General features: G+C 27.1%; 5 protein-coding genes across 8 annotated transcripts; 3 read left to right on the top strand and 2 right to left on the bottom strand.

Moving 5' to 3' along the window:
• Positions 1-142: 142 nt before the first annotated feature.
• Positions 143-5,229, bottom strand: LOC112689292 (G-protein-signaling modulator 2). Of its 3 annotated transcripts, none has more exons than XM_025562932.1 (12): positions 4,416-5,229; positions 3,677-3,909; positions 3,390-3,525; positions 3,119-3,261; positions 2,838-2,961; positions 2,637-2,752; positions 2,410-2,576; positions 1,946-2,043; positions 1,692-1,886; positions 1,380-1,457; positions 1,171-1,318; positions 143-707 (listed from the first exon to the last, which is right to left on the bottom strand). In XM_025562932.1, exons 1-12 carry the CDS (start codon positions 4,437-4,439, stop codon positions 355-357), a joined length of 1,815 nt encoding a protein of 604 aa, XP_025418717.1. In that variant the 5' UTR covers positions 4,440-5,229; the 3' UTR covers positions 143-354. The 3 variants fall into 3 exon arrangements, with proteins under 3 accessions (XP_025418717.1, XP_025418716.1, XP_025418718.1); XM_025562931.1 differs by having other exon boundaries at positions 143-710; positions 4,416-5,227; XM_025562933.1 differs by having other exon boundaries at positions 143-710; positions 1,731-1,886; positions 4,416-5,227.
• A 256-nt stretch (positions 5,230-5,485) lies between these two features.
• LOC112689293 (ubiquinone biosynthesis protein COQ4 homolog, mitochondrial) lies at positions 5,486-7,260 on the top strand. The gene is made up of 6 exons (XM_025562934.1): positions 5,486-5,645; positions 6,097-6,193; positions 6,271-6,373; positions 6,445-6,574; positions 6,840-6,933; positions 7,000-7,260. Exons 1-6 carry the CDS (start codon positions 5,486-5,488, stop codon positions 7,163-7,165), a joined length of 750 nt encoding a protein of 249 aa, XP_025418719.1. The 3' UTR covers positions 7,166-7,260.
• LOC112689294 (E3 ubiquitin-protein ligase CCNB1IP1-like) lies at positions 7,161-8,858 on the bottom strand. The gene is made up of 5 exons (XM_025562936.1): positions 8,332-8,858; positions 7,845-8,055; positions 7,678-7,769; positions 7,340-7,433; positions 7,161-7,280 (listed from the first exon to the last, which is right to left on the bottom strand). Exons 1-5 carry the CDS (start codon positions 8,542-8,544, stop codon positions 7,252-7,254), a joined length of 639 nt encoding a protein of 212 aa, XP_025418721.1. The 5' UTR covers positions 8,545-8,858; the 3' UTR covers positions 7,161-7,251.
• Positions 8,859-8,874: 16 nt separating this feature from the next.
• LOC112689295 (lipopolysaccharide-induced tumor necrosis factor-alpha factor homolog) lies at positions 8,875-11,193 on the top strand. Its single transcript, XM_025562937.1, has 4 exons — positions 8,875-8,999; positions 9,200-9,320; positions 9,386-9,545; positions 10,774-11,193. Exons 2-4 carry the CDS (start codon positions 9,218-9,220, stop codon positions 10,877-10,879), a joined length of 369 nt encoding a protein of 122 aa, XP_025418722.1. The 5' UTR covers positions 8,875-8,999; positions 9,200-9,217; the 3' UTR covers positions 10,880-11,193.
• Positions 11,194-15,458: 4,265 nt separating this feature from the next.
• LOC112689434 (lipopolysaccharide-induced tumor necrosis factor-alpha factor-like) lies at positions 15,459-26,196 on the top strand. 2 transcript variants are annotated; one of them, XM_025563149.1, is made up of 3 exons: positions 15,459-15,688; positions 25,614-25,755; positions 25,898-26,194. In XM_025563149.1, exons 1-3 carry the CDS (start codon positions 15,640-15,642, stop codon positions 26,001-26,003), a joined length of 297 nt encoding a protein of 98 aa, XP_025418934.1. In that variant the 5' UTR covers positions 15,459-15,639; the 3' UTR covers positions 26,004-26,194. The 2 variants fall into 2 exon arrangements, with proteins under 2 accessions (XP_025418934.1, XP_025418935.1); XM_025563150.1 differs by lacking the exon at positions 15,459-15,688 and adding an exon at positions 25,148-25,280 and having other exon boundaries at positions 25,898-26,196.
• The last annotated feature ends 1,750 nt before the right edge of the window (positions 26,197-27,946 follow it).

Here is a 27,946-nt window from a genome sequence, read left to right as displayed (position 1 = left end):
GTGTAATATATAAATATATATATATATATATATATACATGTACTGTATATATTAAATCTATATTATTAAAATAATAATAAATAAATAATAATTTATAATTTTAATTATAAAATGATAATAATAATAATTATAATTATGATCAAGCAGTCAATTAAAAAGATAATTGTAATAGTGGAAAAATACAATGAACATTCAATTTATATAAATTGTTTATATAGTTAAAAATAAGTAATACTAAAAAGATATAAATTATAAAATTATAACTTCCTTATAGTTAAAGAAAAAAAAACTGTAAATATAGACATGAAAATATTAACTTAACCAGACTGATAATACTTCATAATTTAGTGTACATTAATTTCGTTTTGGCATTGGCACACTTGCTCGTTGATCTTCCATACGACCCGACTGAAGACGCATAATTAAAGTAAAAAAATCTTCATCTGGTACAGTTGGTCCTCGGTTTGGTGTACGTTGTGATTCTCCATCACTACTAATGTTAGATACAGGTAGTTCACTACGCTGATCTTCCAGTCGTTCTCCTTGACATCGCATTAACATTTCTAAGAAATTATCATCAGGCTGTTGTTCAATGTCAGGTTTTGCAATGCCAGGAAGTTGCTCCAATTCTACTCTTTGTTCATCCATCCTCTTACTCTGCATACCAGCTATCATATCCAACAAATCATCTTGACTTTCAGCATGACCTACTGCAGTACAAAAATAATGTCAAAGTTGATTTAATTTTCAAATTATTTATGATGCTAGTAAAACTAAATTACAAATCAAATTAAAAATGTAATAAATTTTGGCACATACAATTCGTACAGAAATTATTTATATGATTTGATTCATAAGTGTTAACTTACAAATGAAACTAAATTTTTAATGTCACAATTCATATAAATAAATTATGTGGTAAATTATTAAAATTATTTTCATGTAAAACGGTGAATTGCAAGAAAAATGTAATAAAACAAACGCAAAAATATTTTTGAACATAGTACATGTGAAATCAAATCAAAATATTTTAATTTCTGTTGTTAAAATTTTTAATAAAAATAAATATAAAAACAATGGTGACAGTAAATTAGGTTAAAACTACTTTTAGAAAATAAAAATAATACTGATTAATAGCTTAGATTATATAAAATAGTTGAATAGGTTTACCGATTTGGGAAACTAATTTGTTTGAGTTCAGATTTTCTTTATCTTCTAAATTTCTTGTTGAACCAAGAGTACAACGTTGATCATCCATACGTCCTGCTTGGAACCGTGATAATAAATCAAAGAATGGATCATCTTCAGTTTTTTCAGACTATTTAAAAATCAAACAATGAATAGATGTTATGATAAATATAAAAATATATAATATATACCTTTTTAGAACCTGAAGAAGTAGACTGATAAATCTTGTCATTAGAGATTGGTGCTTTACCTTTATTATCTGGAGTCAACTATAATTATTAACAAATAATATGTCAAATAAAATACATTAATACAACTTAAAAAAAGCAGAATGATATTTGCAGCAATTTGTTTACTACACATTAACTTGATTAAAATGATTACCGTTAGCCAAAAATGATTGGGTGTTTTACTTTTAACTGAACACAGTAAAAATGAATTAATGTATTATAATTACATAAAACAATGAAGGGCAAAACTAAACACAAACATGCACACACTACCTTAAGTAAATCAAGCTGTTCCATGCTTTGACGTCTCACCCGATAACGTCGTAACTGAGGTGATGGCTGTGTATTAGAAATAGTATCCAATAGTTCTTTGCTGTCTGGTGAAAGTTGACCATTTGACATACCCAATGATTTTTTAATATCTACTATGTTTATTTGTGCCGTTGCTTGACCTACTGTATCGCCAATCTAAATTTAATTAAAAATGCAATCAAAATATAATTTATACTCCAATAATTAATGTTTACTTCTTTAGATATTTCCAAATGTTTAGAAGCAAAATATAATGCTTTTTCATGATTTCCTAGAGCCAGATTTACATTTCCCAAACTCCAGCATGCTCTTCCTGTAAATACAAATATTATAAATGTTAATTCTGAACAAATATATTTTTCAAGACAATATAGAAATTAAATACAATCTATTAGTTAAAACTTTGAACATAACAATTTAAAAATTACATTAAAATGGTAGTAGAAATTACGTGGTAGTTATATATTAAACTCCAAATGTTAAAAATGTTTTTGTTCTACCTTAAACACATGTACAATACATGTACAACACATGTAATACTTGTATTTAATAATAATGCAATGGTATCAAATAATTATATTTTAATGGAATTGAATAAGTTATTAAGGTTTTCATCAAAAATAAAACATGTTGAATAATAAAATATTTTTTGGTCTTTATATTAAGAAAAATATTTTACCTTCACCAATTCTATCATGTAGTTTTTGTGCTATATCTAAATGTCTTAAATGATAATCAACAGCAGTATTATAATCTCTCAATAATGTATATGTGTTCCCAAGACTATAACATGCTTGTGCTTCAACTGCTCGATCTTCCAACTCTTGAGCAAGGATTAAAGTTCTCCTAATTTAATCATAATAACTTAATAAAGTTTAATTTAAATTTATATATATATTATTTTACTTATAATGATCAGCAGCTTCTTCAAATTCACCAAGAAAAACATGAGAATTTCCTAGATTACTGTTTGCTCTACGCTCAGCTGACTTATCACCAAATTCTCGAGCAATTTTTAACCTCTAAATATAATAAAGATAATATTTAAGCTAAATTTCAATGTTCCGTATAGCAATAAAAAAAAAAAAAAAAATTATAAACTATTACTTCTTCATGATACTGAATGGCTTCTTTAAAGTTACCTAACAGATAGTAGGTATTTCCTAAATTACCACAAGCTCGACCAACAGCTGCACGATCATTGAGCTCTTTCATTAATTTTAAATTTTCTCTATAAAATATTATTCATTGTATTATTTTTGTTAAGAATAGCAGAACATTAATTTAGCTTTGTAATAAGAAAAAAAAAATAATAAATATGGAATGCATTTACAATGTTTTAGTTAATAGGATATAAATTAAAATATATATAAATAAAATAAACTTACTCATAGTATTTAACAGCCTGTTCAATGCAAACTTTTACTTCTTCTGGAAATTCTCCTGGATCTTGCTGTCCTACTCTTCCTATATGTTTACCCTTGGCATGGTATACATTTCCCAAATTATATAAAGCACGTCCTTCACTCAACTATTTTAATCATTAAAAAAGCATTTTAAAAACTAGATTTACATTTTTATAAACTTAGTTAATTATGTATTTATTATTAATTAGTATTTAATATACAAATATTCACAGTACAAAATAAACAAAATTACTTTATCTCCCAATTCTCTTGCGATTTCTAAATGACGTTTACAACAAATCATAGCTTCATCAAAATTTCCCATAACTTTCAATGTATTTCCTAAATTACCACTGGACTTAGCTTCACCTGGCTTATCTCCCAATGTTCTAAATTTGAATTAAAAAAAAAAAAATCAATCAAATAATAGAATGTAATTATACAGTATTAAGAGTACACACTAAATATTTATTAAAAATTCTGACAGTATATTTAATATATTTTTTATAAATAATAATATAGTTACAAAAATATAATTACCTTGCTAAAGCCAAATCAAGTTTATGAAAATGTAAAGCCTTTGGATAATCTGCTAAATAAAAATAAGCATTGCCTAATTGGCTGTATATAGCGCTTAAAGTACGTAAATCATTAGTTCCTGCTTGAACAGCTGCTTGGAAGAATGCCACTCCTGAACGACAATCCCCTGCTTTACATAGTCTTTCACCTTCCAAAGCCAATTCCAAACACATATTTCCGGCATCTCTAGGGTTCTATAACATTCATAAATAATTTAAAAGTAAAACAATAATAGAAAAAACTAATTTAATATTTAATTTTATTAACCATAACTAAAGTAATAAAATAATTAATAAGCACTATAGTTACAGATATTATGATATATGTATCTTATGAAGGTGCCAAATAAAAGTTAGTTAGATCAATGCTTAAATGTTTATAAAAAGTAGATGACATTGATTAATAGGTCTTTAGTACCATTTTTATTATTTTTCTGTAATAACTAATATTAGTAGACTATGTAGTGTATTTTCCAAAAACAAAACATTATAAATACATTTCTATTGCTCTATTTCACGAAATATGAAATTCAAATTAATTTAATTTGTTAATCCAGAAAATGTATTTTACAATCAATTTGAAATTTGTTAACCGACATATTTAATAATGCATCTAATACTACATTAAACATAAATAATATACAAAAATATTAAAAACTGAATACAATTATTAATATTAATTTACAACAATTCAGTCTTACTTGATCTTCCGCATTATCCGACATTATGAATTTCCGATTAAAAAAAGGCGTTCACAACAATAATATTACAGTACTGTATTTAAACACTTCATGTCAAATGAAACCAAATTATACTAGATGGAAGTTGAAAAATATTAAAGAAAGACTAATGTTGTGTATAAATTTAAACGTAACAGACATGCATGTTAATAATTGAACTAATAATGTCTACAATTGTTATTTTCTTTTTTGTATATAAGCATATAAATACATTGAATTTGAAAAAAGAAGTAAACAATAATTTTCCACCAATAATAGTCAGACGATAACAAGTTGATGATAACATCAACAAATCGGTAAGGATCTATAAAAAATGTGGTTGAGTAACTTTCTACTCATTGACAACTACTCCTCTATCTAAATTATACAACAGGAATTCGACCATGAAAAAATATATACAGGTTAAAAATATATAGTACGGTGATATGTACATGACGTTATAATAAATACGCAAGCAAAGTAATAAATGTTGATTGACGAATATTGAAAGTTAGTTCTTTAATACATTTGACATAGTATTGTAGTACTGATACGACTTGGCATTCATTTACAGATTAATTGAAGCTGAGATTAATAAATGGTTCCAAATATCAGCATCATATGGTACTATAATGTCAACACATAAATTGTTTCGTGTAGTGGTGTGTACAACCATGATATAATAAAAAGTTTATTATAACTACAACAACCGTGACCGTGATGCAAATATGATATCAGTGTGGAACGGATACAACCATGGTGTGGAATGATCACTAATCACTAAAGAATTTTCAACCGCATAATCAACTGACAAACGTATTGACGTGAATTTAGCATTACAATTAACATTGTTCCTCTAATATAACTATCCAGGGTACTTATAGTGACCCAAACGTGTACTCAGTACGTAAATACGTACAAAATTAAAAATATTAATACTATTAATATAAGCCGTATTGTTGAAGTTTTTAGATAAACTAAGTTACAACTGCTGTTAAATATAATTAGTTATTAGTGTACGCTTTACTAAAGTCGACTGAATTTATGTTAAAATGTTTAAAAGAATAATAATATCCAATAATCAAAAATATCGCCAAATGTCAGATTTTATAACTCAATACAACGAAAGTCATATAATAACAACACCGTTACAAAAAATATTATTATCAGTTGGTTCTGCTACTGTTTCCTTGTTTGATCCTCAGAGAGCAGGTAATATAAGAAATTGATTTCCTCGGGAATACTAAAAAAATCATTGTTCATAATAATAATAATTACCATTAGATATTTACTTTATTTTTTTAAATAACATCATTAAAAAGAAAAAGTTTTGATAGGAATTTTTTTTTTATTATGAGTTGTTTTAAAAATTGAAATTGATAAATAAATTTTAGTATATGAAAATATTATAATTTTAATGTAGACATTATAATTCATTAATTATTATGATATTACTTTACTTTGATATTTTATTAAATTATTTAGTCGAGTAGTATTTTAATATATATATTTATTAATTTACTAACTAAACCTTCTAAAATAATTTTGGTTTATTTTTAAAAAACATTTATATCAAATTAAAAAGTATATTTATTATGACATAGGTATTAATTTTTACTAAAAACAAATCTGAAATTATTTAATCCTTATATTTGTATTTTAGATATGATTGCCACTTTAGGAGAAACTACAGGAGTGCATGCATTACAATATATGAAAGATAAAATGATGAATAGTCAAGAAGGCAGCGAAATATTAAAGTTTCGTATAAATATTTTAAATAATATCTTTATAATTGTTGTTTGATATAGTTAATTAAATAATACTATTTTTCTAGGTTACAACCTCGCATTAATACATCAACTGTTGATCTTGAAAAATTAAAAGATATGCCAAAAAATACACTTGGTTATGCTTACTACAAATTTTTAGAAGATAATGTATAAAATATTTTATTACACCAGTCAATGAAGTATTTTACCCAAAATTATTTTAATTTTTCAATTTTCAGAAAGTAACACCAGATTCCCGAGGATCTGTACAATTTATTGATGATATTGAATTAGCCTATGTGATGCAGAGATATAGAGAAGTACATGATTTAATTCATACAGTATTGGGCATGCCTACTAATATGTTAGGTATTGTAATTAATTTAATACATTTTTTTTTTTTTTTTTTTTTTTTTTAGCTTTTATAGCCCGTTGAGGGCCTTCGCTGCTTCCACAATTTCTTGCCACTTCTCTAAATGTTTATCTTTAAATGTTTATTTAAGATAAATAATTATTGTATTACTTTTGAAAATAATTTAATTATAGATAAAGCATACCATTTAATGTTTTATGGAATATACTGAATTTTCAGATATACAAACAAATTATAATAAATATATGAATATATTTTTAGGAGAAGTAACAGTAAAATGGATTGAAGCATTTCAAACTAAGTTACCAATGACATTGGGTGGAGGACTTTTTGGAGCTCTACGACTGAAACCAAAGTAAAAATATAATATATACATAATATTTATATAATTTATTCTAACTATTGCTTACATTATATTTAGACAAAGACAACAGTATGTAAAATATTATTTACCGTGGGCTATTCAAACAGGATTAAACAGTCATTTCATGTTAAATATTTATTTTGAAAAAAGATGGGAACAACCAATTGAAGAATTACATAAAGAACTAAATATCAAACCTATAGAAATAGTTGATTTAAAATAATAATTGTTACAATGTGTATTGTGTAGTAGTGTTAACTTCTTGTAGTGTGTTTTAATATCTTAATATAAATATATTTGTTTTATGATTTAGTTTAAATTTGGGGCAAACACAAAATCTGTAAAATAAACATTAATTTTATATTTTATTAAAAAATGATCTTAAATTAACACTGACCCGTATGACTTTTTAATGGTTTAGAAGTTTGTTCTGTTTTTGTTGATTTCACTGTTGTAGAAATTAGCTGAAGTTTAAGAGATTCACATTTAGACTAGAATTAAAAGATTAATTCCAAGTTATTTTATTATAATTTTCATATGATTTCATGCATTTATTATAAATTTAATACGTCTTTAACACTAAAATGTTAAGTTAGTTATGCACATCTTTGGTTTGACATATTTGAGTTTTTGAAAAATAAATTCATTAATTATTAATTAAATAATATAAATGCTGATTAATGAAGTATTTTTATTTATTAACTATTTGTAATAATAAGTATGATAGATGCAAACCTGAACTTGATGTAAAATTCTATTCTTTTCCATCAGTTTTTCTTCAATTACTTGAGTTTTTCGTCTTTGTATTTCAGCATCTTTCAAAGCTGCTGTAAATTAAACTGTACATGAGTAAATATAAATAAATAGATTATGTTTTCGTTTATTCTTAAAAGTATACTTGCACTCTACTTTTTTCATCTCAATTAAAATATACTTTTGAAACTGACGCTCCATAACTTTTGTATTTATTTTTATTTGTTCAAGTTTTTCTTGTAAATGTTTTGTGTTAGATGCCTGAATTATTTTTTCTTGTGCCATTTGATAGTTCCAAAAAGTTACAGCTCGTAACGATATATCCATCACAATTTCTGGTCTTAATCCACATAGTATCATCTTAAAAATGTAATTATTTATTGTGAAACATCAAATATCTGTACAATGTATGAAAATTACATTACATTTTAAGTGAATATTATTTTATGAATTGTATCTGTGTACCATTGGCATAGAAATATTTTTTAATTTGTACCTACATATATACTGTATATTTAGGAATTAAATTAAAAATCGTAACATTTGAATTATAAGAGAAGGGTCTAAGGTACCTTCTCCTCAAATTGTGCCAATGGTTGCAGGTATGTTTTTTATACAATGATTAATATTACATACAGATTTATAAGATTCATCTGGATTTAAGTTTGTCTGAACAATATCCAAATGTCTATTGAGTACTTCATTGCAACATGGACATTTTTTCTCTCGATTAAATATTTCACTACCATGGTTATCACAAAATACATGAGAGCAGCTCGTTACCCATGCATACGTATTCAAAATAATACGACATTTTTTATTATTGCAGACCAAATTAATTTCCGACATATTTTGTGATCCAATTATTATAAAAATGAGTTGAAAATATAAATTTCTACTATTGCATGGTTTAGATACATAAATTTTATGACTGTACGTCTCGACTGGACTATGATTGGTGTTATAAACCTACGACTACATTAATTGGAAAGTTTGATTTTATTTTTATTATTAAAAATAATTATTAAGGTAAATATTATACCATAGTTTTGAAATAATAACCAACAATGGAATAAAAAGCAGTGTGTATATTCTTCCATGAACAAGTACATCAACTTTTTCGACTATTATCGTATGAAAAAGTCAAATTGAGATTTAGTGATATGCACAGATATGTATAATATGTTTATTATACATATCCGTGGTGATATGTGATATGTTAACTGAAATTAAAACTTGTAAAAACTACTTGTTATTATTTTAAATTTTGAATAATTTAATTTTTTTTTACGAACCACCTTAAGGTATAGTATTTAATTATTTTGATGTTTAAATGTTGGAGTTTATTAAGATAGAAAGTGTTTATAACAAGTTGGCCTACAACATTAGTACATGGTTGACCTTATTTCCCAAAATGGAAATGCTAATCATTAGCAATATGTTTTTGAGTTTATTTGATAAATGTAGAACCATATACTTATAATAGTTTGTTTAAAATTCATAGGTATCTATTAACAAAATCATGAACACAGCATATACACCAGGTACTGTTCCAACAGCACCTTATGGATGGAATCAACAGACAAGTGTTTCACCGGCAAGTCCTTACACTCCTCAGCCTGAATGTAAGTTAATGTAACTGCTTTATTTATTTTTATTTTATATTAAAATGTTATCTTATTTTATTTAGTTGTGAAAGCGCCGTATGAACTTATTACAACTGTTGTGCCTGTTGGTCCACATAGTACTCGTTTGGTTTGCTTTAATTGCCGAAGAGAGATAACCACTAATATAATTAAGAAGCCAAGTACAATGGCTTATGTGTCTAGTTTATTATGCTGTATAGTGGGGTAATGAATATTTTTGTTTTTTTTATTTTTTGAACATAATTTAATTAAATAAGTAGAAAATGAAAAGTTTGGATAGATATGATAGCTCATATATTTTAATATTATTCATAATAGTAATTATAATAATAAAATAAAAATAAAAATTGATCAAACTAAATTATTTCTTAGGATAAATTTATAAATGTATTTAGTACAATAAAATAATCTTCATACTTTACTCAATATCCATACAACCCTACTATTATTTAATAAAATATTATGTATCAACCAATAACTTTATTTGTGGATAAAAGTTACTTTAATAATTAAATATTTAGATATAATAGTAGAAATAAAATAAAATTGGTCTTTCAATTATAAATAAAATCAAAACCAATTTATTGATAGTAGTGTAGATTACTGTACCTAGTACTTAATTCAGGAAAATATATAAATGCATTGTTTAAGAAATATAATAATATTGTTTTAAAAAATAATATTTAGGGATGTCTAAAATTTGTATTAAAAATACAGTAAGACCTCTTCAAAAATTAAATTGCTCAGAACCAACAGATTTTAACAAATTATAAAGAACAATTTTTTTTTTTTTTGAGCTTTAGTTGTTAATTTTAATAACTCAACGATTGCATTTTACAGTTTTAATACTTTAATTCATTATTATATATTTTCATATTACAAGGAGTCCATTATGAAAAGGGTGTATATAATAAATAGTCATTAACAAAACTTTTTTTTCAAGTGTTTATAGTTAATGGAAGTTTTGCTATAGAGAAGTATTTATAGTATACATTTGAAACAGGATTGTGTTTATTTTACATTATTATTTATAATGTATTATTTAGTGAATAAGTGATCCTTCAGTACTGAAATAATTAATTATATTACATTTTCATTACACATATGTACAACAAACAGGCACGTTAACAAAAAAAATATTTTGGAAGTGGTTTTTTGTACATTTTCATAATTATAAAATCTATATACCACTTTTACTGTACAAAAACATATTTAATAATTTTTCTGAATTTAGGAAGGGGTTTGAGCCCCTAAAATCCTACCTTTTGTATGCACCTGACAACAAATGTATTAATTTTTGTTATTATCTGATGGATTGTAAGAAATTGTCCACAGGCATATTTAAATCTAATTCAATTGCTGTATATCATATAATATGCATGTCATTTACTTAGATTATAATAATAATTGCTTAATTTTTTTTTTTTTGCAGATGTTTTTGGGGTCCATGTTTAATACCATTTTGTATGGATCAATGTATGAATATTGAACATAAGTGTCCTAAGTGTGAAGCATATTTAGGAAGATATCAATATTAGATTGAGCAAATTTTTTTTACAAGATGCATATTATTTAACAGTGTTATTTTTACAATAACCTAATACACTAATTCTTCCTAAAAAAAAGGTAGCTTTTTTGATAGATTTAAAAGACATTATGTATACTTAGTATTTACTAACAATTTTTGGGTTTGGAGAGGTGAAGTCTTTTTGACAAATTTGTTCTCTGTAACTTATATTATGTGCCTTAATAGTATTAATGGAAATCTAAAATCTCAAACTATTTTAACTATTTTTATTAATATAAATATTGTAAAATTACTAGAATTTAGTTACCTCATGTTAATAACAATTATTATCAAAGTTATAATATTATCTGTTTATATTTTTATATTATTTTAATGTATTGTTTGTTTTTATTATTAATGTTATTAATTATTCTTGTTATTACTAATATAAAAAAAAAATAAATAAATAAAAGTTATTTTTAATTGATGTTATATTTTTAAACTTATAATGTTTACTATTATATAAAAAAATATATGAAACTGAATTATCTACATAATTTAAATACATTTTCAGCTTGTTAATATAATATATTTTTATTGATGATAGGTGAATATAAATTATGAATAAGTGAAATCAAATATTTTTGTAATATATTAAACCAGAATAGTTGCATGAGGTTAAATATTACCAAATATTGAAATCAAAATCTTGAATCGTTTGAAAAAATCCTCTGTCGCACTATAATGTTTCACTGTCTCATTTTTCTCCATTTTTTATAATTAAGTTCATATGGTTTAATACTTCTTGTCTATACTCGGACTTAATTTCTATGAGTATTGTTATAATTCCACCTAGTTAGGGCGACAGATCTTTGTTTTACTTCTTGTTCAAGTGAATTTATTCTTTTTGTATATTGATTATTTAAGTTTTGTAAGGTTAATTTTTTCAATACTCGGATATTTTTAATTTATGAATGTAGAGTAATATACTAATATATTACCTATTGACCCGTGTATTTTTACAGTCTAAAAGAGGTTTACTTATGATAATTTTTGATTGTGAATTCTAACTTTCTAAGGTTATGTTTAGATTACTTAATTTTATCACTTATTAGTTGTATGGTTTAACTTATACCATTGAATATTAAAATAGGTACCTATTCTAATTTTTAGTATTTAAGTAATTAAATATTTTATAGAGGCACAAGAAACCACTCAGATCTGGCAGTATTTTCAACAAATGGAAAATTTCTAATATGGGACAAACAATTAATCAGAATAATATACATAATGAAATTAAACTAAGAATATCCGACACTAATTAGGGTTATAATGGGTTGGAAAAATTATTTGAATCAAAAGTTTCCCCAGACAATTAAAAGAGCGCCTATACTCAAGTTTTCTACGACCAGTTCTTACGTATGCGTGTGAAATCTGGTCAGCCACAAAAGGTGACAAAGAAAACATTACTTAGAAAGAAGAGTACTTTGACGAATTTACGGTCCTATCATAGAAAACGAATTGTATAAAAAAAACAAATAGAGATTCAACTCATTTACCAAAAACCTGGAATTAATGTATACCTAATGAGTAAAATAATGGAATGGGCAGGCCACGTCTGGGGGTTGATTTTAATAATTAGGAAAGTAGATGGGAAGAGACCTAGGTCGGCCTAGACAACGTTAGATTTACAGGGTTAACGATGATCTCAATAAGTGCTGACAGGGAATAACGATAGAGAACAGCATCGACAGTCAAATGGAAAAATTTAGTAGGTAGAGGCAGCGAAAGTCCTTCAAGGATTGTAAAAGCTGAAGAAGAAAAAGTAATGAAATATTTAGATAAATTGTTTTATTTTTTGGTACCTACTTAGCACAGATATAATTTACTTGAATTAAGGCAAAGGTAACCTAGACTTACCTCTGATCTATGCTGGAATTACGAGGAGTCTTATTTCTATGTATTATTACATTTAATTAATACCTAATTATGTTATAATCAATAGTTTAACAGTGATAATTTAGAATTCCATCAAGAATATTCATTTTTATTACCTACAAAATAATAGGGTTATCTACATTATTTTTTTATTTTGAAATTTAAAAAAATAATTTTATTAAGACCGGTTTATTAAACTGAAAAGCATATAATTAAATTATAAATTCTGTCACATAATACTAACCCGTAAAAGTAGATCGTACATACAAAATATGTTGTTAATATTTCTTTCCCAAAAATGTTGGTTTTCGGGACTTTGTTCATATTATGCGATTTGAAAAAATCTACCAGGAGTATGCAAGCGCATAGCTGCTTATGGACTAACGGAAATTTAAGATGCAAATTCTATTTTTGGGCTGATAAAATGGTACTTGATTTTAATTGAGAAACATATCAAAATTTATGTTTTCCAACTCAAGAGTGACAATCAGGAATCAACGCATGCAAAAAATCCGATATTGAGATTTGAAAAAATAACATAACGTTAGTAGGTATTGTTGTATATCACTCTTTAAATGATAATTACATTGGTATTAACATTGATTAAATATACATATTGATGTAATATATTCTTATTCATATTAATACAAAACATTGATTAAATTTACATATACTATTTCGTGGGGAGAATCTCTTCGCACCAAATAATCTAGCGACGAAAAAGTCTGCGGCGAAATGTCCTAGACCCTAAATAATAAACTATAAATATTGCAATAGGGGGTTTTCCTTGAGATTTTCATAAAAGTTGTTAATTTGGTATAACAGATTACATTAGAAATATAGTCTGTGGTTTTATAATTAAACCAGTTTCATACCATATTGACTATTTATTAATTTATATTTTCGTCGAAACTATGTTCAATATAATAGGATATCCCGGATGGTAAATTTTACCTAAAATTGTGTTTCAATAACACATCAGTGTTAAACGTAAGTGTACAATGTATAATCGCTAACTGAAAACACCCAATATCTTAGCTTAAGCGGCCCATACACGTTCAATATTATTGAAAAAATATTGACGATGACCATCAACGTATCAATATTATTGAAAAATTATTAAATATAATATCATTATCAAATTACCAAGTCCGTATCAAATAGTAAATAAGATTTAAATTCGCTTTTAACAATTCATTAATTTTAATTATAAACAGTTATGTCTGATAATTTATTTAATACTATAATAGCTCTTGCTCTAGTTATTTCTTTTCTTGATAAAAGGAAGAAAAAACGGAAGCAGAGGTTTTAGGCTAATGAGAGATTGCAAAAGCGAAATAAGTATAATTGTGGAAATCTGTTACCTGAGCTACGATTAAACCAACCTGAAGACTATCGAATTTTTTTAAGGATGAACGAGCATGCTATGATGAACTTTTAACTTTAGTTACTCCATTAATAAAAAAACAAAATACAATGCGAGAATCGATTTCAGCCAGCCAAAGACTTTCCTTGACTTAGCGTTACTTAGCCACTGGTAACACATTTGAAGATCTCAAATTAATTTTATTAATTTATTTTTATTGACAGTGCGTCAATAAAAATCAAATATTTTTTAATTTGTTCAATATTATTGATCAATCCTTCAATACTGCCAATACACGATCAATATTAATGACAATATCAAATATTGATCAATATTATTGACCGTGTATGGGAAGCTTTAGAGCAACGGTTCCCAGACTTACAATCACGGAACCCTTAAAAAACAGTTTGTGTTTCGTGGAACCCTAATGTCTTTAATTCCAATTCAACTTTTTTAATAACAAAAAAAAATAGGAAAACCCGTACTCTAAATCATGTTTTTAATGATACTGTGAATATTGTTAATGATTACTCTTTATTAAAATTAGTTTAAAACACAATTTTATTGAATAATATGAAATAATACTTTTTCCAAATATAATATAAAATAAGTTTCTGAATAATCACATACATCTGGCGGAACCCTTAGCATTGTCTTATGAAACATACTTTGGGAAACGCTTAGAGTAGTGATGGAAATAATGAATGATTTCAATAACGCTGTCCAACGTGAACGCAGCGAACGCAAATTTGTGGCTAAACCATATTCAGATATTTTTTACTTTTTTTTACACGCAGTGTACTTTGAAGTGAGTTGTGCAAAGGTTGTGCGGTATATTTTACACGTTTATGTTCTACTCTTTTAAAAACAAAAACAACTAAAAATATCTTTTAGTCTTCAAAAACAATTGTTAATATTGGAAAGTGCTGAAGTGAAATATTTAATATACTTTGTATTACATTTATTCCAAAGAACAGACTCATTTTTTGTACCTCAGATATAATGAGCTCCATATTGACCATACAATATCTAATATATAAATATATAATAATATATATTACCCGTTTACCTATTCGTATCGTAAAATAATCGTATAAAAATTATTAAAAAATCATATAATAATAAATCGTAAATTGCAATGGAAATATTTTGACGTCTGTTCGCTTAAACGCACAACCAAAAACAAAACAATTTGATTTTCAAACAGTGCGGCGAATTAATTCGCGTCACCCACGTTTATCGCGTACGTTGGACAATCTAATCTATTTTTATATGTTTGATAATTTTATTCGCCGCGTCGCCCGCATCACAACGCCTTTGCCGCGTTCACGTTGGACACAGTGTAATTGAATCATTCGATTATTTCTATCACTATTTAGATATACTTGTTCTATTATACAGCAGCACAACCATTCTCTTGCACGCATTGACATCTATTTGAGACGTTTTATTGTCTATCAAATTTATTTTACTTTCAACATTTCAACATGAGTCAGATGAATCTAAACCCAACTTCTTCGCCACAACAAATGCAATGTAAGTTAAAGAAAAACTTCGTTTTATTTCCAATAATGTAAAAATGATTAAGAATATTATTCGTATTCGTTTTTAAAAATATATTTATTATTATATTTTATAATTATATTATTATAGTATATGTGTTTAAATATATAGTATTGTTACATTTAGTAGCGCACACAGGGAGGGTCATGGGTGTCGACTGACACCCCTTAAGGAATTGGTGGATGACTAGTTCTGTGTGAACTTGTATGAATATTTGTTTAATTTAATACTAAACAATTTTTCAGCTATCCAAATGAACATACTAATTATGTTTACCCTAGAACTAAAACGTCACATGAGAATAATAGGGCTCAATCCCAAAAATTATGCTATACAAACTTATAAATTAATACCCAAAAAATTTAAAAATAATTAATATTTGGTTTATTTAAAAAAAAAATTATTTTTAGAATCTTTGTTAGTAAGAAAAAACTTAAAAAATAAAAATTATACTATGCCTAAACTCAGTTTTTACTGGTAGGGAGGGGTGGGTACTTCGTAATATATATTTTCGACATCCTTGTCAAAAATCTACTGTGCGCCACTAGTTACATTTTCTATTATTGATGTAACATAACGAATTATTATAATTCATTTTTATATATTTCTGATATTCAGATAATCCATTTTACTCCATCACATTTACCTATCCAGATTTACCTTATTTTATGATCATTGTCTTGAAAATATTGTTCTCTAGAGCGTTATTTGGTTTTCTTGTACGGTTCTTTTAAAAATATTTGTAATGAAGTAATATATTCTATAATTAATCTATTTTATTATTCTTGTTTTAACACGTTGACGGACAGTCCGAAGTACGATTTTGTTCTACAGCCATACTTTAAAATGTCACTTTTTCATTACTGCTATAGCAGTGAAATTAATATTACTGCTATAGCAGTAATGCCTTAATACGCCTAAATTTTGATGTACATATGCCAAAAACATTAAATTACTGCTATAGCAGTATTATAATTTTTTATTAACTTTTTCGATATTTGCCCTTTATTTTTATCAAAACATATCAAAATAAATCTTTAATTTAATTACATTAGTACTTTGTTGATATGATAAATAATAAAATAATACATTAAACTTAACAAAATAACATTACACTCTGGTTTAGTAGTTCTAAAAACAAAAATTTAAATATTAGATTATTATTTCGAGGAATGGTACATTTCAAAACATTTCCCTGGACATAATGGAACAACACATTGTTTACATTGAAGATATGTTTGTCTTCTGCGTTTGATGTTCAGACTGTAACAATATAGACAATTTTTATAATATTTTTTTCTTTTGTAACCCGGTGGAATTGGTATATTCTCTTGGAAATGAGAACTATCAGCAACGTTTGTAGGTTTTTTTCTTCCTTTTTTATTTTTATTTGCTATAGAAATTTCGTAATTTGTAATATTTGAAGGCAGCGAAATTAAATCCTTGATTATCATGTCTCTAAACTCCTTGAAATTTTTATTTTCAGCATAAAATTTTTTTTTATATATATAATAAGTGTTCCATACAGCAATGTCTAACAAATGAAGTATAACTTTCTTATACCATTTACATGTTTTTCTGGGTGAACTGTAATAGCTAACCATTTGGTCACATCTATCAACTCCACTCATTTTTTCATTATATTTTACAATTTCTATAGGTTTTAGCTTTTGTTGCCCATATTTATTGGTTGATGTGACGATTTGTGGATGATATTTGGTAGTGATAATTGTAACGTCACGTTTGTCTTTCCATTTTGAAATGTAAATTTCATTTTTTCTCTGCCATACGTGATCACCCTTTTTTAATTTCTTTTTAGTTACCTCTTCAGGATTGCCCTTTCTATTGCTTCTCAGAGTTCCTGTACTATGTGTTTTTTTTTTTAATAATAATTCGGAAAGAGTAGTGCTGTTATAATAATTGTCCATAAATAAACTGTGGCCTTTGCATAAATATGGATCCATAAGCCTAAGAACTAGGCTATCTGTTTTAGAATTTGTTGACGGCAATAAATAATTATTTTTACCCTTGTAAACTTCAATGTTTAACACGTATCCATTAGAATCACATAGTTCAAAAAACTTTATCCCATATTTTGCCTTCTTGCCCTTTATATATTGCCTAAAGCTTAATCTTCCGCGATGTAATAATAGTGACTCGTCTAAAGATAAATCTTCTCCCGGGTAAAATGCTTTTTGAAAATTTGCAATTAGTATTTTAAACAGTGGATTTAATTTGCTCATTGGGCCAGTATCTGTGGATAGACCTGAATATTCAACGCTGAAGTACGCGAGAAGCTGTTCAAAACGTCGTCCTGACATGGTGTATTTTATAATAGGGTGATAGTATAATGGATTATTTGAGAAAATATCACGCAATGATGGAAATTTTAATGAACCCATAAGCATACACATTCCAAGAAATTTTTTTATTTCTTCTGGGTCAGTTTCAGTAAATTTAGATTTACGAGAAAATTTTCCATGGGGTCGATTTTTATTTTTTTGGTTTAATCCGTATGCATTTGTGGATTTCACGATAATGTCAATAACTTCTTTAGTCCAAATTTGATTAAATATTTCAATTGGGGAATGACGAGCAGTGTCTTCAACATTTAATTTGATTCCACTAATTGTAGTATCAAAATTAAAATCAGGTATAGGTATAAAGTCATCCTTCCATAATGTGTCAGTTGAATTAGAATTAGAATTATTATAATCGCTATCATCGCTAGATGTGTTGTCAAACAAATTTTCTTCGTTAGAATAATCAATTTGATTTTGTAACGTACCTGTCGAAGGGCCAGGAGTAGAAAAATTATCTAAACTTGAACTTGGACTTGAACTCGGATTTGTGTTTCGATGACCTCCTGGTAGAAAAGTTGGGTCATTGTCAGTATCATCCGTAAAAAAAGAACTGTCAGAATTAAAGTCGGTGTCTGACAAAAATTGGTTTATTAGATTTTCTTCACGATCAGTCATTTTAATTTTTGTATAGGACACGAATAGTATAATAAACACAAAGGTATTACGAACTATTATGTCGAATAAGCCGAATGTAACTGATAAACATTGCCACGCGCCCATAAAGAGAAACGTTGTTGTTGATATTTGATAAATATTATTGGAATTACCTATGTGAACTTATAAATAAAAATTCAATTTAATTCGACAGTGCCCAAATGCGCAATATGCTTAATGTGGGCAACACAACATCCTCTTTCATAAGAAACCATTGGAATTATTACTGCTATTACAGTAATGCCACATTTAAGAAGGTTTTTAGAATACTGCTATAGCAGTAATATTTAAAACTGCCATGATAGACACAAATGGACGATTACTGCTATAGCAGTAAAATTGATCGAGTGTCCGTCAACGTGTTAATGCATTTTATGTAATGACGTTTTCTCCTAACTCTTCCAGCTCTTGTTAATTCATTTTTCTTTTGCTCTATCTCATGTTATTCACCCTTCTTCGTATTTAAAGCTCTACGGCTTCAAGCTTTACTCTAGCCTTTGCTTTAATTATCTATATCTCGCTTCCATAAGTTAATTTTATAGAAAATTTGAATAAACCTATTTGGACATTGGTATTGCAAGTGACTGCCAATAGCCATGTTAATTGATATTAGCGGCGTAGTGTAGACGCACTTTTATATTAATCTTATTAATTTATCATTACTTTTTATGTTGTAATAAAAAGTGTAGCTCAAAATCTTGGTGACAAGTGATTTTTAGATGCGAAAACTCACCGTTGTGCATGGTGCGTGCATCACACAAATGATCCACTGACGGTGCACACTAGTCTGCAACGGTTCCCGAAGCGTGTTCACTAATATCAATGGTGCGAATTTAATGATTTTACATAATACGAACGACAAATTTTGTATTTCTTCTTGTTACAATTACAGAGTTCCGATTTGAATAATTTTAGTTATAGTTATGACTAGAGCTCGAATGTTTATGACTTGGCATATTTTTTTCGCGCAACCAGAATTATACCCTAATATGATAATAAATTCGATTCATGAAATCTCGATTGCAAGTATGCAAACTTTGCATATTTTTGGATGTTTAACATTTTTAAGCATGTAAATTCATATATCGATTGTTTCTAGGTTAAGAAGCATATAGTTTATAAATTATTTAGTATATCAAAAATTTTCCATATTATTATAAATTATCGATCATAACCGTTAATTGTGTTATTTTCAGTCTATACAAAAACTTGTCGGATTGCCGAAGGTCCTTCAGGTTTGAAAATATCAGCAAAATTATTGTTCTACAGTGTAATTATGATACTTAAAATGCTTAATCTATGTAAAATTTAACTTTAATAGATCGAAAACTAATTAATATTTTTTTTTCGTATTAGCTGTGTTTTTTGTAATAAAGTAGTTTTAAATACGCATTCAAAAGAGTATATACGTTTTTTGAATTAATATTAACAATTTTTTTTTTTTTTTTTGTATATATTTGTTGAAAAAATAGATAGATTTAATACATTTTATGGCATATAATTGCATTTTTTTGACATTTTATAATGCATATTTTTATGAAATTTTTGTCATTACATCCGAGCTCTAGTTATTAGGTTGAATGTGACATGTGGCATACGCGTTCATAGACTCCTCCCACTCCTTTGTTCACATATCATCATAAGTATACATTGCTACCAGAGGTACGTCGTTGCCAGATAAATTAAGACGGCGGCGGCGCGATAACGAAAAACCAATGGTTATCCGTATTTCAATATTATTATAAAAATACATCAATAAATCAACAATAGTTACAAAAATTATTCAAATTATTTCCCTAGCTTGACTGTGAGCTATACGATTTTTCATTTTTTAATTCATTATAAAAAAAACTATTTTATAGCGTACGTTTTCAGTACAAAAGACACGAACACAATACTGGCGTTAATGAGTTAATATCCTATCTATCTATATTAGTATATTCCATAATGCCCATATCTATTAATATTGTCATTGGTCAGCCGAGTTATTTATTTTTATACATTTATAATAAACAAATTGTTGATGCGATTGAAGTGCGCCGCGCGGTCGAAACACACCGGGTTCAAACCGGTGTTGCGCGCGTCGTAGCCAACTATATGACTGCACCACACTACCAGCAACTAGTTAAAGTCCGTTCACACGATCCCGAATCGGCGGTTTTGCCGTATCGTTGATCTTACCGTATAAGCCAGTGTCAATATAATTTAAATGCATATATTCAGACGACATGGCATTGTACTATATTCGGTAAAATTACCGATTAGGTCGATTTTGTCATTCGGTTTTGTCTCTGCAAATCGTTTTCGGTCGTACGGTAAAAAAACCGATTCGGTTTATCGTGGCAATGTATTTATAGACACTGCGTTCAGGTGAATCGATATTTTGACCGATAGTGTGTCATTTTTTGTCTGTGCTACTGTCGAATAATTTGGTATCGACATTCGAAAATAATTAAAGAATTTTGTTTTGTCCTGTCGTAATTGACACATTAGCGTATTAAAAGAGCCCAAAATATTTTTTCGTCTCACAATAGGATGTACCCAGAATCTTCGATTTGAAATCCGTTGCGGTTGACGATACTTACGATACCAGTATATTAATATAAATGTATTTAAGTTCATCTTCTCGCGTCTTAATGCGAATACGATATAAATGCAACTGAAACTCGAGTACGGTGTACGGTTAAATTACCATACCGTCTGAACACTAACCGAAAGATACCGAATCAAGAAAATAAAATCAAATAATATAATATGTATATATATAATAATCAAATAAATCAAATAAAATCAAGAAAATAGCCGATACGGTAAAAATATCGAATCGTGTGAACGGGCTCTTAGGATTACACACATGAAAAGCGCCACTACCGCCGCCGTCTCAATTTATCTGGCAACGACTGCACTCGTATTCCGCGTTTAGATAACCAAAATGTGTACAATAAAGATAAATAATAATTTAATATTTTATTTTCATTGTACGACAAGATGCACGTCTTACGTTCATCGTGCTCGTACTCGCGACATGTATGGGAATTATTGAAAAAAAATTAATTTTGTTTAATTAATAAATTACATTTTATTACTCATGATTTATAAATAAAAAAAATGCATGCATTAATAGTGATAATATAAATAATTCAAATTATATATAAACTTTCTGATAATTGTCAGTAAATAGTTAATAAACTACTTATAGCTTAGTATCTTAGTGTTCACTATTTCTTCTAACAAGAAATTTTCAAAGATGGGCATTAACTAATTAAAGTTAGTTTTTTTAAACTTTTTAACTTAATTATGTAATGAGCCGATCTCGAAACTCAAAACGAGTTTTACGAGTCCCACTTTTTTCGTTGCTCGTGTTCAAAATAAATGTATACGTGTTTTAAGAAATAAAGATGAAAATTAAATATAAACTTTAAAGAAATGTATTACGAAAATACTTTATTTACTGAGACATAAAATGACAGTGGAACACATAATACCAACTGTCTAGTTAAAAAGTTACATTATGTCTTAATCTAAGATATTCTACGACCAGTATTGATAGTTTAAGTATGGGCGTATACGTATAGTATACGTCTCTGGACGTGTCGAAAATGAGCCAAGGAGAGTACGTGTTAAACAAACTTCATCTCTTGGTCCTTTCGAAACGTATTGGAAGGAATGTGCTAAACACTTATAAACTTATTAAAATATTTGGAAATTACACAAAACTCATACACAAAATTGTCGATATTCTTTCAAGTTTTATATCTAATTTAAAATCACTAATTAGTCCTTTGTCTCTCTTCTGTCAGCAGTCAAGCTAACAGCAGTATTTAATTTAAGAATGACCTAATTACATCCATTATCAATGTCAATTATAAAATCAAATATAAATACTACAAATGTTATTAATATGTATTATAAAAATAACAAATAAACATGTAGACATAATTATATAATTATAATTTAATAATAAGAATCAAACTTATAATAGCACTCGGCGTGCTGAAACATTTTAATTTACAATAAATATAAAAAGAGTAATAATTTTATTTAGGTTCACTTTATTTAAAACCTTCAATTATTATAGCTGCTTCCATACCTGATCCATTTTTATCTGACCAATTTTTAGTACAGCAATGTTATTTAACTTCTTTTTAACCAAAACCAGAACGAATACAGATAGAAAAATATTTATTTTTTATTCCAAATGATATTTCCATGATTTCCATGATATATTTCCAAATTCCTATGATTTACAGAAACACTTAAATGTAAACGATGGTTTTGAGCAAATTTTTTTTTTCATTCACACAAACTATGTCTTTAAATGAGCAACCATATGGGTCGTGATTATATTTTTTGTTGACATATAGACTAAATATAAAATTTGTTGCCCCACTATATTGTCACTATATGGTCTCATTAAGTGAAATACTTATATCTAGTTGATATGTATTAACATCAGAATTTACGTTATCCTTTTTAGATGTAGACGTAGCTAATGATTGGGCTAGGTCAACATCATCTTGAGATAATGATTAAGATACTTTTATATATATATATATATAAATGTCGTTTATTTATGAAAATTTACAATCTATATAATAAATGTTACAATAAGTAAATGTGAATGAAATAATTAAAAAGAGGCTGTGAGCAGTAGGCAATGAATAAAATTTTCACATTAGAAATGTCTACGCGGAAGGTAATTTAGAGAGAGATAGTAATAAACATATTAAAATAGATGTGCGTTGAGAATATCTCTGGGCCATTCACGTTTGAGGCGGGTGATCCGGAAGAGCATTGGTATAAAGTTGAGCGATGAGAGGGTATTTGAGTGATGTTCCATATTGGAATTCAGGCGAAGATATTTGATGACTGTTTAATGGTGAAGATTTGGAGGTCTTTATGTAGAGCAATATTTGTGACGTACCAAGGAGCTTTAGCAATCAAGCGGAGACAGATGGCTTGGAAAGCTTGTATGGTTCTTGTGTTCGATGGTTTAGCAGTACTCCAAAGAACGATTCCGTATGACCAGATAGGTTGCAGTAAGATAAGTAACAATAAGATTTGTTGAGTAGTAGACGGTTGAAGATGTACATATTAGATTTCATGAGAGACCTAAGGATGTGTAGGCGGCTGTTTAGTTTACGATTGGTTTTGAGGTGGGAGCCCTAGGTGTGCCTTCTATCAAACAGTAGACGAGATATTTGATTTCATTTGTGTGAGGAATGATTGCATTCTCAAATTTTACACGAGAACAGTCACTGGGTGGAGGGAGAAAGTGACATGAGAAGATTTGGAGTCGTTAATCTTCATTTTCCATGATTCGAACCTGTGGTATAAGCTGTTCAAATAGTTTTGAAGAAGATCGCTTGTTTCGTGGGAGTCTTGACTGGATGAAAGGATTGCGGTGTCGTCGGTATATATCCCTATCAGAGTGTTATCCGCTGTAAGAATATCAGCTGTAAACAATGTGTATAGGAAAGGAGCGATGTCGCTTCCCCGAGGAACACCGGGTAGAATATTTTGTATGCTGAAAAGTGTGATTTTTAATTTGACTTGTTCTGTTATTTAGGTGTGATTTTAAAAGTAAATATTAAGGTGTCGAGAAGATTTTTTTAAGTTTGAGTAATAAATCGTCGTGCCAGACAGTGTGAAAGGCTTGAGCTACGCTGAGAAAAAGCCCTGAGCAATATTTTTTTTTTTGTTTCTAGAGATATAGCAATGTGATCTACTACATGGTGGAGTTGGTGAAGTTGCATGTTCGGCTCGGAAAATGAATTGAAAGCTGGGAAGGGCATTTTGTTTGAGTGCGATAATAACAAATCTTTTTTGAGATGAAGTTTTTTATTATGAGATACTTAAAATCGTTTTTCAACATGACACATGGGTAAAAAATTTTCATTTTGAGCAGGATCTTAAATTATGGCTTTGAAAAGGGCTCGGATTTATATATAAAAATATTTTTACTGTGACATGTTAAATTAATTTAGGTAAATTATAAATTCGTTTCAAGCAATTTTCAATTAAATTAATTGTATTTAATTTTCCATATTTTTATATCAAGACTCACATAACACGTTCTAAATTACTGTCAGCAATATTGATCGTGTGAAGGCTGCTTTAGAGTATAATAAATGAAAATTGAATAATAGTTTCATAATTTTAGTTTATATATATATATATATTTTTGTCTTATCTGGGAAATAACTGAGCTATTCATACATGAATACCTTTAGATTAGATAATAGTTTCAACGACTAAACAAACAAAACACAACAAAAACATAACACTTCAATCAAATAGTACTGCAATAGAACATTTATAGTGCTTCCTTTTAAAATCCTTGGTATAGGAGAGGAATTGTCTAAGGGAAGGATTAAAAATTATTTATATTAGATATAAAGTTCATAAAAAAAAAAAAAATAAACGTTGGATCCATGACCAAAAATATCAGGATAGGAAATTAATAAATGTCAAAAAATGTCTTGAACAGCTGACTTGTAAATGAATATGTGTTCTATTGATGACTGCATTTACAATAATAATCGACAGTAGGTGGAAAATGCTCGAAAATTAAATAGAAAAAAAGCGTCGAATCGAAAAAATTTGCACTATTAATTATTTACGAATTTTTAAGTTCGTTTAATTTATATAAAAAGAAGAGGACTGTATATTCTTAGTAAAAATGGGATATCATGGCCATCTATAATATCTAATGTACTTTCCTTCTGAATACAATAATAAAGTGAATAAACACATTTTTCTGAAATTTCAAACAATTTTTCTTACAATTTCAATTTTTGTAATTCTTAGATATAATATTTATATTATTATAATATTTATGTATGTATTTTAAGGATTATATTTTCTTTGCAATTTTTTAGGGATTCCAGCAACACCACAACCGATGGGTCCTACTAGTACACAAGTTGTATGTACTTCATGTGGACATCATGTTTATTCTTCTACTTCCAGAAAAGCTAAAGCTAGTGCTTGGTGGAGTTGTATACTAATGTGTATTTGTGGGTGAGTGTTACATAGAATTTCGATTTTACATTTATTTTTTATGCTATCAATTATTTTTATAATAATTATATATATAATTGATATCTGAATAAATGTAATAAGAAATTACTAACATTAATCTGCAAAAAATATATATGTTTAGATGTTTTTGTGGATGCTGTCTAATACCGTGCTGCATGGACTCGTGCAATGTTGTCAACCACAAATGTCCAAGGTGCAACACGTTTTTGGGACAGTATACAGCTTGAACTGAAATAATGTACTTCAAGTTAAATCCAATGTAAAATTAAGTTTAATTTTTTATTTATGTATTCTTGATAATTTATTGATTCATTTAAAACTTATGAAACATTAATTACACAAAAAATGTTACACTTACATTATTAATTATCTATGATCATAGCCATTGTAACTCAAGGAAGAAATATAATTTTTTTTTTATGGAAAATAATGTGTTCATTTTTTTTTTAGTTTAAATTAAATAAGTGACTAGTTCAGTGATTTCCAACTGGTGTGCCGCGATAAATCTATAAATTATTTTATAAGTATGTATTTACCAGCTTATTATCAATATTTGATAAAAACTGATCAAACTTATTGAAGATACATACGAGTATAATATTATTTATTGAAAGTATGCCCGTTGCAGCTGTCTCAATTAATCGATTGTATTACTATATTTCACAATAATAGAGTATTCACCTCTAATAAAGTAGGTGTGCAGCGATCAATTTGTTGGAGATGAAGTGTGTCACATTATTAAAAAGGTTGAAAACCACTGCTCAAGTTACTTCAATTTAAGAAGATAGGTAAAAAAAAATGTCAACATAGATATGAAACCATAATTACAAACTAAAGGATATTTCTTGAAACCTTAGTTATTCATTTTAACTAACTTGATCTTAAAATTAGAAAATATGATGAGATTTTATACTGGCAATATGATGATATATACTTATAATAAATATATTTATATTATATCGTACAAGCTTTAATACATTTTTTTAAGTAGTGTAGAAAAGTTCTAAAAATTATAAAATCTTTTAGTTGTCTTACCCCAGATTACCTTTAATTTTACCATGAAATGAATCGTAACTAATTTCGCATTTATATATGTGTATTATAAATATGTATCATATTTTATCTTAGTCTGCTTATGATATCAATAAATGTGTGATAATCATAGGTTTGACTGGGTGCCCTCAAAATGTTATAAATGGGATTCTATAATTTAAGTCCGAGAGAAAGGGGCTATATTTCACTAATGTAGCTCAAATGAAATGTAATTTATTCTAAAATATTTGGTACAAAGATAATTCATGCTTTGTAATAGAAAAATTAAAACAAAATATTCTAATTTTTGTGCAAAAACTTTTATGACAGACTACATAAGAAAAAATTATAAATAATTAAACTATCTGAGAAAAATATATGAGATTTAAGGAAAACATTCATTGGGCTCCAATACTAAATAAAAAATTAAAACTGTTTTTTTAAATAATTTATTAAATGTACCTACTTTTTTTTTTAAAGGTACGGCTCAAAATTGTTGCACCACTTGCAATACAAGTCAACGCTTATGGTGATGTTCTAAAAAAAAATTTATTGGCAATGTATATAGAACTTAATAATAATATAATTTTAACATTTAATCAATGCTAAGGAGCAGCTTTTCTTATCCTGAGGTGGCATCTGTCAAATATAATTAAATGCAAATAACAAAAAAAAAAAAAAATCTAAGTTTGATAAGTGAAATAATTAAGTAATATATATATGGAAGAGTAAATTAAACATTAAAATTAATTTCTAAGTATACTTGACATAATATTTATAAATAATTATATAGGAATTAGGATTAAAAAATAAGTATGCCTATGATAGTTAGATACTCAACTGATTTACACTGAATTAAAAAAATATTTTAAATTTTCACTTGTAGTTCTCTTATATTTAAATCTTATGGTATATAAATTACTTTCACATAATTGTTTTATTTTTATAATAAATTTTGTGTTATGTAAATGTACATTTTTTTAAAAAAGTAGAATAAAATATTTTACCAATTATTTTTGTAATGGTTAGCTTAAAAAAAATGATAACTATAAAAAAATATTTTCACAATGTAAACTAAATAATTAAACTTTTCTCATTTAAACATATAATTTCCAAATCATTTAAGTTTACAATAAAA

This window comes from Sipha flava, unplaced genomic scaffold (genome assembly GCF_003268045.1).
Source record: "Sipha flava isolate LNK unplaced genomic scaffold, YSA_version1 43_pilon_pilon, whole genome shotgun sequence".
In the NCBI taxonomy this organism is placed as follows: domain Eukaryota; kingdom Metazoa; phylum Arthropoda; class Insecta; order Hemiptera; family Aphididae; genus Sipha; species Sipha flava.
The sequence above is the reverse complement of the archived record's forward strand: the minus strand, read 5'-3'. Positions and strand labels throughout refer to the sequence as shown.